Genomic DNA, 15,667 nt, shown 5'->3' with positions numbered 1-15,667 from the left:
TGGTGATTTACTACAGCAGTTAGCAGGTTTAGTTACGTACAGACACAGGCTGAGATTTATGAACATTTCCCACGTATTGTAAGGGGAGCTGATGCCGGATTGCAAAGGTCAAGGCATTCCACATTTTTCAGCAAAGCCTAGGCTCTCATCTAAATTTACCACCTCCTGCTTCTAAGCGTGTGTTATCATGCACACGATAGGTCTTTTCTTGAAAATGTGTTTTTGGTTCAGCTTCCTTGCTCCCGAGACTTTTCTATTTTGGTTCCCAGTGTCATGTGATCCCCGTGGCCAGTGAGAGCCCCGCAGAGGGAATGGCAACAGCCTGCTGGGAGCAATGTAAGTCAGAAAAAACCCCTTGGTTTTTGCAGTTTCTGTCCCTCACACTCCATTTTAAATGCTGCTTTTACCCCGAACCTTCGCTGGGCACACCCAGTTATACCTATGGAAATGCTTAGAAGTTGGGTGTTTTGGTTTGGATTTAGTTTTTACTCTTTCAGACGTTACTTTTCTTACTATGTTCCTTTTTTTTCCTGTGTCCTGCAGTGTCGCTGAGAAGCCTAAAAAACCCAACAGAAAACAAGCTACAGGCACAGCAAAAGTTGCCTAAAGTATGTTTTAAGGTGAATATTTCAGGTGTAGTAGTATTTTGTTTAGTGTGTGCTATAGACAGTGCCATAAATCCTGTGCTGCAGTTGCAAAGAAACAATGTGACCCCCCTGTCCCATCCTCCAGCCCCTCAGTCAAAATCCTTCACGTAGGTAGAAAGACAATAAAATAATCTGAAATCACATTAGTGCCTTTACCAATTGGCTGAGACATAATGGGGAAAGGATTTATTTGAATTAGAGGGCAGTCACACCCAAGGCAGTGTATTGTTTTTCTGGTATAAATGAAGTGAAATACTGTATTTTGATGTCAGCTGATGCTGAGCGATACTTACACTCATGATATTGAAACCATGTATTGAGTGAGATTTATCATCGGGCTGCTTCCCGGTACAAAGTAAGAGTCTGATCTTTCTATTTTTCAGCACAGGCTCTGAACTTGGTAGAATTTATTGGCAATTACTGAGTAATGGTTTTCTCTAACTGCATTTTTTTTTTTTAATTGGATAAATATGGTTTTCCAAATATCCCCCCCCCCCCCCCCATGGTTGGATATTATGTTTTACTTATTTTCTCTTTTTAGGGTTTTGGCTTTTGTTTTGATTTAATTTGGTTTTCTTTCCTTTTCCTTTGTTCCAAATTACACATGCTTTCTTGGGATTTTGCTTTTAAGTTTTGGAGTTATCGTTTAAGTATTGCTAAGCTTATTTTAAACTTGGGTTCCTAAGTGATATGCCTTGTTACCAGACAAAACTTGGAGAATGAGTGTTTGGAAAAAGGTGTAATGAAATAAGCTGGACTCTTTCTATTTCCCTTCATGGCCTATAGCATGGACTTCCTATTACATCACTTGGGAGGTGCAAAAGCTATTACTGAACTTTGCTTTATTTTCGTTGTATTTCTGATCTATACCCTAACAACCAGGTAATAAATTAAGGACTGTTGGAAGACTTTTTCCCTTTCGCCCTTCCCCAGATTAATTCGGAACAGAGAAACTTCACATAATGCTTACACTTTCTTCCACTGAAGTAGGAGGAGCATGTTAGGTTTTCAGTTCAGTTCTCATCATCATAGGCACTGGAATAAAAAAGTACCAAACTCTGTGGTGTTGAATCGTTGCAGTGTCAGAAGAGCAACAGCATCTCTCTGTAAATATCTGACTCAGGAACTGAATGCCATTAGAAAAAGCCATACTTATTGTGCAAACTAGATGAAATTTTGGAGCCAATCTTACAGAACTTTTGTTTAAGGGTTTGTGTTGCTAGTTTTGATAATAAAGTGAAGCATGTGCAGGACTGAAGACTGCTTATAATGATTTAAAGGAAAATGTCCATTAGATTATAAAACAAGTTCTAACCCAGTGTTGCCTATCTGCCTCCACTTCACTTCATGAGTTAGCTTGCGCCAATGTGCAAATAATGGGAATTTTGAGATTGCTGAGCTGGATTTCCTGTTGCTTCCTACAACATAATACTCAGGCTTGTGAATGTAAGCCTAAGAATTGTGCCAATCTTGTGGCAACCAGAGAAATTGCAATAGGTAAAATATGAGTTAAATGAGATGTGTGTTATCACTTATTTTCTTTCTCTTTTTTTTATTTTTCCCCCCATGTGATTTATTTACTTTGTGCTTGTTGGTTGTCTTTGCTTCTGAAAAGGAACATACAGAAAGAGAAAAAGAACATACAAAAAAAAAGAGGGGGGTATGGCGGACAGTAAAAAGCTTGGCAATGAGGACATTTGAACAATGGCACAGCTTTCCTAGGGAGGTTGTGGAGTCTGTGCTTGGAGATACTCCCAAGTGAACCCTGCCCTGATCCTGACTAACCTGCTGTGGGTGACCCTGCTTGAGCAGGAGGTTGTGCTGCATGACAGAGACACTGAGGTCCTTCTGAGCCACAGTGGTCCCATCATCTCAGAACTCCCCTCTGCCATTTGGAGCCGTAGACAGCACTACGACTCTGGGGAGAGATCAGAAGTCGTGTGTAGACTTTAATCTTAGACTGTCACTTGCATAGTTTAGGCCATTTAATTTTGCTCCTCAGCTGAGTCATTAATCATTCATTTGGCATGATGGCCATGTTTGTCTTGCTGGCACTGCCCAACACACCCTGCCTGAAATGGCAAGGGACAGCACACTGAGAGCAGCTACTCCAAGGTACTTCAGGCAGCATCCCATATCTTTTGTCTGCTGTCTCCTGAGGCACTGAGGAGACATTGATGAAAAGAAAATGAAAAAAGAGTAAAATTAATGTGGGAAGAGTGTAAGTAGAAAGTAAAGGGAGCCAACACAGACTGTATAATACTGTATAATTGCAAAACAAAATCTCAATGACCTTATTTGTGAAGACACAACCAGTTTATCCGCACTTGAAGAATACAGAAGGCAAAACCATACTACTATAAGCTATACTACTATATAAAAGCCAACGCAGACTGAGTTCTTACACCCATCTTGTTACTCTACTTGAATCTTGCTGTGGCATCTCCAGAAGCTGAGGAGGGGATGTAGATTGCACAGGCTATGGCAGGGATTGTGGAAGGAGGGGAGGAAGAAGCAGATCTCACAGGAGCCCTTGGAGGCTGATGAAAAACATAACGCCCCAGTCCCATACACTGTATGCAGTTGTACTCTATGGTGAATGGTAGGTACAAGGGAACATGAGATCACTGGGTAGGAATAGAAGTATGAAGGCAGAGAAAACAAAATTTAATTTTTTTTAATATATAGAAAATGCAACATAAAATGTGCATGAAAGGTGTAGATAGTTCAAGTAACACCTTTCACATTAACATATGGATATAATTTTAAATAAAAATGGCAAAAACCAATAGCTTGACTTGCAATTTGGAAAGATTATTTTAAATCTCTTTCTGCTGTAGGTGATGATTTTGCTTAAGGACTATTTATCTTGATGAGATTTAGAACACTCATCCTGAAAGCAATTGCCAACATAAATCCAAACAGGTGACTGTGAATAAATTCAGACTGGAGCTGAAAAAGTAGATGGGTTCAGCCTCCTATCAGAAGGGTAGGCTAGGACATGTCGCTGTTTATAACAGGCTCAGGGAGCTGGCTGCAGGTGATGTGGGTTTGGTAGCAAGGATTACACTCAGTGACTCAGATGTCTATTTCCATTTCTGGATAAATTGTGTAATTGGAATTTAGACAGCATTCTTTTTTCCTGAAGAAGATACATTTAAATATATAACAATTTATTTTTTAATATATTATTCACTTTTATTTTTCTTCCTTTTTGGAGAATAATGCTATAGATAAATGGGAAGCAAATTTGTGTGATCCTTTCTTGAAGATAGATATGAGCAAGGGTGAAATAGTCCTTTTTATGAATTTAAGGGAAAAAAATCCCACATGCCAAGGAGCAGAAGAAGCTCAGCCTGACAGCATTCAGTTGATTCTTGCAAACTAGTCTGAGAAAGAAGACAAATTGGGAGGAAAATACTTTAAAATAATTATGTGATATTGAAATATTTGCTAGATCTACAAGGTATCTCTTTTTATGGATAGCATTTTGTATAGTTGCATATTTTTTGCCTGTAAAAAACCTGTTACCGTATTACATACCAAAAGTAATTTTATTTATAATTTCACTAACCTATAATTTGGTTTATCAATATTTGCATTTACTTTTTTAATAACTTCTGTTGTTGCAATTGCTTACTGTAGACAAAAGACCAGAATCTTTTTGTTCAGCTATTTTTGAAAATTTAAATGGTAAAACTTGCTTTGTTTTCTAAAGTAGAAAAAGTATTTGATTTTGAAAAAATATTTTTGCTGGGATTTTTCTATATTTTTCTTAATGATCAAATAAAAATAATAGTTTTATACAAAGTCCTTCAAGAGCTAAAAATACCATTTTTCTTGATGTTGATTACTTAAAAAATTTAATAGTTCAAGGAGATTAATCTGCAATGAAACAGGCTGGAATTATGTGTTTATGTTTTAGATATTTTGTTTTTTAAAGAATCCAGTTGCAAATCCATATAGAGATACTAATTATGTATCTGTTCAGTTCTAAGTAGTTTTCATTGACGATTTTTATGGCTTTTGATAGCACAGTAATTATGGGTTAGATCTGCCAAGATGCCTTGGGGATTATCATAACTGTTAATTCAATCTTTGTATCATCTGTGGCAGCTAAACATAAACACCATAAAACCAAAATTGGTCAGATATGAATTTTGGCAATTTTGTAAAATCGCTTGGTTTAAAATCCAAACCAACAGAAAACTAAACTCTTCTTTATATTTTGTTCTTTGAAACTTGTTGGGTAACTTCAGTGTAACTGCCTATAGTTTTGCCCTCTGTGTTCTTCAAGTGGAGATAAACAGGTTACAGGTTGTGTCTTCACAAATAAGGTCATTGAGATTTTGTTTTGCAATTATACAGTATTATACAGAATTTCACTGCTCATTTTATTGGCCTCATCAATTTTGAGGTAATGGACTTGAATGGTATTTTTGGGCTCGCATTGCTATATGCTGTAAATCAACAGCCTGTTTGTTCATTCCAAAATGCATTAATCTCAGACTGTGCTGAGGTAAGTCTATCGGCAACTGTTGTCAGGTTGTGTTCCCACTATCCCAAGAAATAATTCAATTACTGCTTGTATTGTCTTCCTCCAGCTTTGTCTGAAGGGCACCTTCTCTATAGGCATTGATACCTTGCTTGGACACATTTGGATGTAAAAGCAGCCCTGAACTCTTTATTTCCTGCGCTCATTAGAAAGCTGGGTGCATTTCACAATATTTTTGTCCCAGCTAGTTTGATTGTTCTCCCTTGTCTACATGAACTTAGCTGCTTTGCACCGAACAGGAGAGCCTTCCAGTGGTGTTTCTGTGTTTGCTGGTGTACCGGTGCTATGACCACTGGTAGGGGGCACGATGCTTGTTGTAACTTCTCCTAAGGCTGAACAAGACTCTGGGCCCTGTGTCAGGTTTTATTGTGGTCACCTTAACTCTGGCAACCAGCCCCCTGCTGACACTCAAAAGATGCTGGCTAACAAGCTCTTAAATTCTAACAGTACACTTTGTCAAAAATGATGGCTAAGAAACCCTTAGATTTTGTGCAGTACACTTCACTAAGTTCTCAGCTCCCACAAAAAACTCCTCAAAGATGCTGGCTACCAAGCCACAGCACATAACCACAGGAGCTAGTTAGCAAGTTACAGCACCACTGCTCAAAGGTGTTGGTTAAAAAGCCACAATACCCTTCCACAGGCAAACTTTAGTACTGAGTAGAATATAATAGCCATGCTTTGCCCATGGCAAAGCAGGGGAGGAGAGAGAGCCAAAGACAGAAAAAGGAGAGAACAAAGTGTATCAGCAGTCCTTAGATCCTGTGTTGGCCCACACGGATAGTCTGGAGCTGGGAAAAACACAGCAAGTGAAAGAGAGAGAAAAAAGGGAGTGAGGGGGTCTGATTCCCTTCTGTTTATTGTTAAACTGGTGCACACTTCCTGGTGTAAAATAGATTTTTCAGCCCTTTGAGCGTCTTGCAGGAAGTGAGCTGAGAGGGCTGAGCTCGTGTCAAGGAGAGCAGGAAGCTGGCTCAGCACAGCGCTGCCCCACCTCTGCAAGACCATCTCTTCTGATCACATCTTTCCTTTTTTGACAGTGTCATGTTTGAGACAAGGCATGCCAATACCTGGTCCTGCATAAGCACTCACTCTTGCATATGCATGCACGGACTTTAAAGGAGGTGGGCTTCAAAGGCATTATATGAATGGAATGTTGTCATCACCTGCATCATGGAAGTTCATAATTATTTCCTTAACACTTCTTTTTTTTGTGGGGTGGTCTTATTCTTAAGAAAGTGCTTGCTCTTGCTCCCTGGCACAGTTTATATGCAGTGTCCATTGCAAATAATGGGAAACCAAATTTAGAGAAATTATTTATTTTCTCTTGAAACCTAGCAACATAAAGAATACACTTGTAGAAATGCCTTTAAAAATAAAAGAGAAAAAGCTGAGTGAAGTGAAACTCAAGAAACTTAATGAACTAGATGTGAATTATGATATTTTTTCCTTTTTAAATAAGAAATTGGCACAAACAACTAATCTTTTTTACCCTCAGAGATTAAACTGAGGTGAGTAAGACAAGCTGTTCAGCAAATTTGATCTTTGGTAACAAAAGGATTGAAACCTAGACAAAACATTGTACAACTCATTATGTTCAAGGTAAAGTTTTTGCTCTTGGGAAACGTATAGTTTTTGAATTGAACCCATATCAGCTGCTTTGGTGTTGCCAACCCTTCAACCCAACCTATTACCACTACAAAACAAAGAAGTTGTAGCAGTTTAGGCCAGTTTAGGTCCTCCCACTTGGATATTTGGATTGGGGTAGGACCATGGCTGTTGTGTGCTGCTGTCCTGGCATGGACTTCCTGGTGGGTTTCCAGATATTGGTGCCCAGCCACGTGAATGTATGGCAAAGTGGTGATGAGACAGTAAGGGCCTGGTGTCCTGATTGGCATACAATGCCAGACATGTACCTCAAGACTGCCCAAAGAACCAGTCTTGTGTCTCTGTGAGGAGTCAGTCTGTGTTTGGTACAGTTTTGGAGCAGAGTTTTCTGTCTAGTTTACCCCAAGTGGAATTTGTTTTTTGCACATCCCAGCTGCTCTGTAATCCAAGTTTATGAAGGAAATCACTTTAGAACCTCACTACTGGTGTGAACAAAACCAGTAGTATAGACAGAGATTATTTTTAGTAACAAATTTCCTTCCCTATTTTAGCTAACTAACCTGTGACTAATTTGTTTTAATCCTGGATCTGCTCTGACAAGACAAATAACTTCTTATGAAGGCTGGATCTTTAGGCTTTAAAACTACCTGAGCTCTTATCAAAACATAATCTAAGCTAAAACCAAGTATTTTGAATATAAGTGTAACATTCTTTCTCTTAAGAACGGCCTTTAAAACTCAGTCTGTCTTTAGTGATTGAAGTCTAGTGTGTGTGAGTCCAAGGCTTCTTCACACAAAGCAATTCACCTCTCTTGATCTAAAGAGGAGCAGAAACATTCTGCATTTAAGCAGAAACTTATTTCTGCATAGGTGAGGCACTATGAATTGCTTCTGCATAGACAAAACTCATCTGATTCATGCTGGTAAATTTTTGCTTTAGTATCATTTGTTGAATCCAGCCTAAGTTGGATGGCTAACCCAGTACTGAGCTGTCATAGCAACCAGATCATGTAATTTGTTCAGGGTGCTTATCCACATTTATCTTAAAGCTCAGTTAGGCTGTTTTTCCTCTCATGGACATACTGATCTAGAGCTTCACTGTCCTGTCAGATGAGAGACTTGTAGTTTCCATATAAAATTTATTTGCAGTACCAGCAAATAAATTCTGTGTCCTAAATACCTTATAGGTATTGATGTTTATGCCTATTGTATTTATAGGGAGTAATCAGCTTTCCTCTTATCTTTGGTGTTTTTTAGTCAAAGTAAGTTGAATGTTTAGTATACTATTTTATCCCTCAGATCTTTATTGGATTCCAGCTGCAATTTCATCCCATATTTTATATTGTGAAATCCTTTTCCAACTCATGGCAGTTGGCCCTCACTCTTAACTACCTTAGCATAAAAAAGAACCCCTTGCAAGTTATTTGTCCAGCCTTTTTTGGCTTGGCTTATTGGATTTTTACATTCAGTCTGCCAGAGTTTTATTTTGTCTTTTATTGTCCTCATTGAGACAACAGCTTCAGAATTTTTTGAAGGCCTGCTTCTAATAATGTCTTATATTTGTAGGTAGCTGTTTTGGTTTTCCTTATGTTTGCTCTGCATCACTCAATATATTCTGTGTACTGCCTACAGTTATTTTCTGTTCTGTTTGTCTGCTTGAAAGTTCTTTAATTGCAACTTCTTAATTTCCTATTTTTTCTAATCAAGCAGTGTTTTAGGGGATTTTTTGGCTTTGCTTTCTCCTGCATAAATCTAAGGGTTTTATGACTGCTGTTAAAAACTGGCTCTCTGGTAGCAAAATTCCAAATTTTGAGGCCCTGTCAAATTAGTATTTGCTTATCTTGTGGGTTATGTGTTTATCTGCTCTCTGAAGCATTTAAAAGTGGCTAAAGGTTTTATTTTGCAAGCATTTACAACTTTGATATTTACTTGATTGTAAGGGACATTTTTCTGTCTGCTGAAATAGATTGTCTCATCTCTAGCAAATACATATTTGCCAAATACATATTCTGTATCACCAGTCACCAGCTACAGCATAGTTGGAGAAATAAGGAATAGAAACACTGTACTGGGTGTTCCCTTCCCTGTTCTGCTCAGGGCAGGTATGTTTGAATTTTCTAGCTTTTTCAGAGTACCATCAGTGAGTCTTTCTTCTTCCCCCTCTCCCCTTATCTACTCAAATTAGTGCCATGCAGCTGAATATCTTTTGGTAAGGATACTTGTATATATATGGATATATATATATATGGATATGGATACCTGTATATGTAGCTGTTTTCTGACAGGTACATTTTGTTTCCTGATATTTATTCTACATGTCTTCTTACATTATGCTGTATCATGCATCTCCTGTGCTTTTTTCTTTTTATGTTATATTCTGAAATATGTCAGTTAAGTATGCCCTAGTGACTTAATCAATTGCTGGCAAGTTCCTAGACTAGCTTAGATATTTTATTTTCTGATATTCTCCAATTTGACAATATCTTTCTCATTGGTGTGGTTGGTGACCAAGTGACTGAATTTGACATTGTTGGGATGGGCATTTTGCACTTTTGAAGAGTGTAGTTAAAACAAAGCCACCACCTTCTTGCACTTACATGAAGGAAGAAGAGGATGCTGGAAACCCTTAGCAGAAGTAGGAAGTTCTGAGAGGCAGTGCTGCTGAGGTTTCTCACATCACTATTGCAGTCCATCATGTTCTCCTCTTGTCTCTGCTCTTGGCAGCTGGTTGCTGTGAGGCTTTGTGAGACAGACCTAGGGAAACATCTGCTGCAGTTTGCCTTACAGACTGAGCACAGTGCCTTTTGCAGAGCTTGTGTGACTGAAAACACCTGCTTTGACCATCCTTGCTGACTTGTTTTGTAGAACAACCTATAGGAGCTCTCCAAATATTTTTGAAATATAGCTGGGTGAGGAAAGCAACTCTGCTTCAGTACTTAGTATCAGTTTGATATCAGCATGGCATAGGTTACTGATGGGCAATTATCTGTGCAGTTAAAAGGTGCTGTTCATTTTTAGTCTTTATATGTGCATTCCCAGTAGGAGGTGTGTCAGTGATAAGCAGAGGCAAATGTGACTCTACTTGCTATTCTGTTTCTCCCTGCTGAGCTATATTACACCAGGATTATCAAACTCCATGGGCACAGGGTAACACTGACAGCTCCTCTTTGGCTGTCTGCTAGTGCTGAAAATCTTTGTGAGTCACTTCTCCTCAGGACAGAGTAGTATGTCTAGCAAATGGCTTCTTTCACATGCTTTCCTCCTCCCCACCCCCATACAAGCTTTTTTATTTAGCTCTAATGGAGGTTATGTTTTTTTCCTGAAGGAAGGCTATAAAACATTCCTTGTTGTATCTCTTGATTAAATGCAGTATTTTTGTATTTATTATTCCAAGTACTGTATTTTTCTGCACATCTGGCTAATAATGTTATTATTCTTGCATTCATGACCCTGAGAAAAGTATGAACAAAACCTGTGAATTGCAATAGAGAATGCTGGGTTGCTGATTCTTCTCCATTCATCATTGCATTTTTAAAGTACAATAAACAGTTTTATTTTATTCTCTAATGTGGCAATTTGTTTTGTTTCCCACTTTTACAATTGTTGGCATGTTGTATCACATGCCTTACAGTAGGCAAAATATATTACACAATGCTATTGTAGTTATCAGCCAAAAATCTTAAATTAAGATTTATTCAGTGAATTTAAGAAGAATAACTTTATGCTTACACATAGTGTACATATATAATTGGTTGATGTTCTTTCATTAGTGTCTAATGCTAAATTACAATCTTGATTTTCTGAACCAGAACAGACTTACTGAATGCTGCTGTGGTATTTTTTGCATTACTTCACTTTAAGTTTCTTAAAAGTTTCATTTTAAGAATTTTCTGATGTCAATATTAGGATTTCTGAACTTCTGCCTTATTTTTGTGTCCCTTTGATTTTGTGATTAATTATTATTTAGATTAGATATTAATTTTTTAGGATTCCTAAAATGCTGCCTTTATCTGTTTTCACTCTGTGATTATATTCTCTGCATATGTTCAATCTTGCCATTATATCTTGACTATCTAAAATATTATTATCCTGAAATTATTACTAAATTTATAATTTTTCACTTGTTCATCTTTTAAACCAAAGGTGAGCAAAGTTTTAATTTTCCTTTCCTAGTTTTCTGAACTCTGATATTTTGTGAATTATAGCTTTTCCCAAGAGCCATTAAAGTATGCTTAAAATTTTTTCAATACCAGTTTAATAACTCTAGGCAAATTGTCTTTTGCTTATTATCAAATTTGCTTTTAATTGATTTTAATCCTTGTTTCTTTCATGTCTGTGAAACTATACCTTAAAAATGAGAAGCTTTTATGTGTGTGCTCATGTGTCTGTGTATATAGATATATAGGCATATATATATGTGTGTATATATATATACAATTTAGTCTTGATGCAATTACAGCTTCTTGCAGTTTAGCTGTTATCAACTGCATCCCTGTGATTGTAAACTTTTTTTGTTAAATTATTATCCCTTCTTCTTTTGTCAAATGATATGTAATTTCCCCAAGTTGTATCCAGCAATTTTTGATCTGAGGAATTACTTTTTAAGATTTTTAGGGTATCCAAAGATTCTTTAACCCTGAAAATTCAGGAAAGTGCCATGTGACAAGGATGGCTCACACTTTATATTTAGTTTTGCTCTAGTCTTCTGTTGAACTCTTTTATTCTTTCTTTGGATTTTGTTGTTTTATCTGTTACTTTTCTTTCCTTGATTGTAAATTCCCTTGTCTTTCAACATACATCTCTAACTTTATTTGTAGTGTGCTTCATATATTTAATAACATACTTAACATTAAGAACATAAGAGCTTTTCTGGATCTATGCCCTAGTTTCTGCTGCCTTCCTTTTTATGAGCACTTTTATCTTGTGCTTTACTTTCTTATCATTCATTCTTCTTTTTATATTGTTTCCTTGCCTTGTCTACACATCCCACAACTCTCATACAATTTTTTCTCTTGGCTTCTCTTTTTTCCAATCCTTTTTCAGTCTTTTACATCTTTACTCAGAGTTCATAGCTCTAAAGGATGATCTATTCTTGACTCTGTATTCATTTAATATCATATCAGTATCAAAACAGCCTACCTTGAGAAAGTATCTGTTCTACTGAACATATGTGTACCAATGGAATCCTCAGGAATTCAGTCATTAACACTCTTTCCCCTCCACCTTGTTTTTATTTCTCATATAACTTCTGGATTACAGTATTGTAATTAAGTAACTGTGACTATGGTGACTGTTGACATTTTTTCAGCCTGTTCCCTTTGCCTTCATGCAAGTGCTGACACTGCTGTCTTAGAAGAAGCAGTCAGTGGTGACATGAAGAAATACTACAAATGAAATTAAGCGCTATTACAAAATACTTCCACTGTTCTGCATTGTCTGTGTTCATAGATACTTGCAAAATCACTGACACTTGTGAACTTGAAACCATGAACCTTACCCTGCATGGTAAATGAGAACATTGACATTCCTACTTGATGAAAACTTTGCTTCTATTCCTTCTGTCTTTTCTATTCCTTCCTTCCTACAATTTTCATAATAGAGCTGTTCAGTTCTTACTGAAATGACTGTTAAATTGAAATAGCAAAATAACTTGTCTCTAAGTTGTCTTCTAACTTTGAAGCATATTAGCCTGTTCTGGGTGTATATGATTGATGGTTTCAGCAATTTTCTTCATTATTGCTTGGCAACCAGAACAGGCAAGTTGATTTTCTGTTCTGTTGATGGTGTATCTTTGAAGGAACAACTTTCTTACCTTATCTGACCCTGATGTGTCAGCCTATGAGGTGAAGAAACCTTCCTTGTCTGTGTTGTGTTTTGTGTTTCATCTGTGGGTCAGTTTATAAGACAATGCAAAGCCTAAAGAAGACACCCTGCATCTTGGTGAAGGACTTCTTGGGCTAATGACAAGCCCACAGAATGTCAATATAGCAAATGATCATGAAGAATACTTGAAGTAATGCTGCTGGTCTTTGGAGCCTTCTTTGTCCTGGAAGCAGGAGAAATGAAGGAAGAATTCACCACTGGCTGGGCTGAACTGCTCCCAGCTCTGCTGTAATGATGCTCTGGTGGTATATGCCATGGTTTATAGGCACATTCAGCTGTGATGCTGCAAGATGCAATCCACAGACTCCATAGGCTGAGGCATTGCTAGTTATGTGTTTCTACACTATTTCCCTTTTAAGAAAAGGTTGCCTGGTTATCAGGCAGTTGCCAGTTACTTATTGATGCCTGGTTCAGAAGGAAACTCTTTAGTCCCTTTAGTGGTGGACTTTCTACTGGCTGACAGTCACCACATTTTTTCCTCTTGCTTATTTTCTTCTCATTGTTTTACTTTTTGCCGTCTCTCTTTTTTTGTTCAGGCGTTACTTTCTTCACTGTTCCTCGGTGCTCCCTCTACCATCTCAGGTAGTGACAGTCCTGAGCAAGACTGTGCTGTCTGTCCTGTGTGGTAGCTCCCTGAATGTGTGCTGCTCCCTGATTCCTTCATGGATAGCCCTCTCTCCTCTTTGTGACAGGGTCTCTTGGAAGGTCTCCTCAGATCCTGCAGCTTCCAGCTCTATCACATCTACAGTTGTGAGCGGCAGGAAGGTTTGCCTGTGTTCTCTTGAGAGGGGAGGAGAAACTTAACCACAACAGTGACATCTTCACATGTTGCAGAAGTCTCTGAACATTTTCTCTGTGTTGAGTGGTTTAGGAACTTTGATTAATTTCATGGGTCAAAAATTATTTTGGTTGAAAAAGTGTTTCCAGAGAGTGCAAAAGTCAAAAGCATAATTCAGATAAATTTGACAGTTTTCAATTTCTGCACCTTATTCTTACTTCAAAGTAAGTCAAACTGCCACAAAATCTCTGAGGAAGAGGTGAATCACAAAGCTGCAGTTTTTGTAATTACCTTTGAAGTATCTTGGTTTTTTCCCTTTGGAGAACTCTTGCTTCCTTTGAGTCTGAGTAAATGCCATGTAAAATGTAGGCTTCGTTCTTTCATGAATATATTAATATATAATATATTAATGTGTGTATGTATATATAAATTTATTTTATTATGTGGCAATTTGTTTTGTTTCATACTTTTACAATTGTTGGAATGTTATATCATATACCTTACAGTAGACAAAATATATTACACAATGCTATTGTTCTTATCAGCCAAAAATTTTAAATTAAGATTTATTCAGTGAATTTAAGAAGAATCACTTTATGCTTATGCACTTTACAATGTACATATATAATGGTATTGGTTGATGTTATTTTATTAGGGTCTAATATTAAATTACAATCTTGATTTTCTGAACCAGAACAGACTTATTGAATGCTGTATACATACATACATACACATACACACACACACACACACACATATTTGACTATTCTTGTCTGTAATGATGATACCATTAGCAAAAACTAATGTAATGTATCAAGAAGTTAATTTTGGAGAGATGCTACTCGTCTCTGTCATGGTTTGGGGATGGTACTCTCCAATTTAGTGCTCCCACTGAGACTCTCCAAACCAAGTGCTGCTTGTTCTCTTCCCCCTCCCTGTTCCCTGTGGCAGGCTGGGGATGAGAACTGGGGATACAAAAGGTAAAGATCGCAGGCTGAGATAAAAACAATTTACTGGAAACAGCAATGAGATAAGAAAGCAAACAGTAACAGCAGCAATACTAATGACAGAGGGTACAAGAAAAGGATGATTCCCATACATCCCTTGACAACAGACAGTACCTCGACTCCTTCTGCTGTGCTGTGTTAATAGCAGAAAGGAACCCTTCCCCTATCCCTGGAAAATGGTGAGAGGTCTATAGAATCCCTCTGTGTTTTAGGCATGCCAACTCCTGACTACTGAAAAAATTAACTCTGTCCTGGCTGGTACCAGCACAGGTTCTTACTCCCCTGGTCTGCCCTCAACATCTTTACTTTCAGAGATAAAACTGTATTTTAGTTTGACTTTGAAAAGTATTGCTATACTCAAATTATTTTGTTTCTCAAATTGACATTTAGTGTAGATTTTTTTTTGTTTTTTTGTTTTTTTTTTTTTTTTTTTTTAGGTTATTGCAGGGCTTCCTGGCAACTGTTCATAGAACTTTTTCCTGTATATGAGTTAGGAAAACAATAGACACTCATGCACGCATAAGCTTTTTCAGATTTATGGTCACAGGAGTAGAGAGGAGGGTGTCATCCTTTACCTGAATGGCTTTAAAAAAATCCATAATAGCTTGTTTCTTGTAAAGATAGCTGGAGGCTGAATGTTGTTGGATTATAAAGGCCTGAAGTATTTGTAAAGTCTGTAAAAAGAGACACATAATGTATTTATTTCTTACTTCTAAGTGAGCCTGCCACAACTGAAAAATTGGAAATAACAAGAATGAAACCAATCTGTAAGTTGTAAGAGAGCTCCAGGAGAACATCTGGCTTAGTTTCAGCCAAAGTCAATCAGCCTTATAAACAGTGGTGGTTTATTAATTTCTGTGTATGAATAGAAGTTTCATAATAGAAGTATCCTTGAGATAGCAGGTGAAAACACATTAAGGTCAGAATCTTGCAAAAAAGATTAAAGTATTTAAGAAGGGGATAATCAACAATTGGAAAAGTTGTAATTCTCTAGGTAACTTTCAAGGAAGAGATTTTCTTGATTAAAAAAATCCACTCAGACACACCAGTCATTTTGCTAGCGTATTCTATGAAAGGGAGCAGTGTTTAGGAAGAAAATAAATTGTCTGTCAGAAGTACAGGTCTGGAAATGAATTTTGCTGGGTCATTTTCACATGCACAGGTAAAAAAGCTTTGCATAGCTCTTGTTC

General features: G+C 37.3%; 1 protein-coding gene across 1 annotated transcript in view; it reads left to right on the top strand.

Moving 5' to 3' along the window:
- Positions 1-295: 295 nt before the first annotated feature.
- The window catches only part of ESR1 (estrogen receptor 1), a 158,515-nt gene continuing 143,143 nt past the window's right edge, over positions 296-15,667 (top strand). Inside the window, 1 exon segment of the mRNA XM_021540602.2 lies at positions 296-336. Within this exon segment, the coding sequence (XP_021396277.2) occupies positions 312-336 (25 nt within the window). The 5' untranslated portion in view covers positions 296-311.

The sequence above is a fragment of the Lonchura striata genome, chromosome 3 (assembly GCF_046129695.1).
Source record: "Lonchura striata isolate bLonStr1 chromosome 3, bLonStr1.mat, whole genome shotgun sequence".
Lineage (NCBI taxonomy): Eukaryota > Metazoa > Chordata > Aves > Passeriformes > Estrildidae > Lonchura > Lonchura striata.
This window is presented reverse-complemented; position numbering and strand designations above follow the sequence as displayed.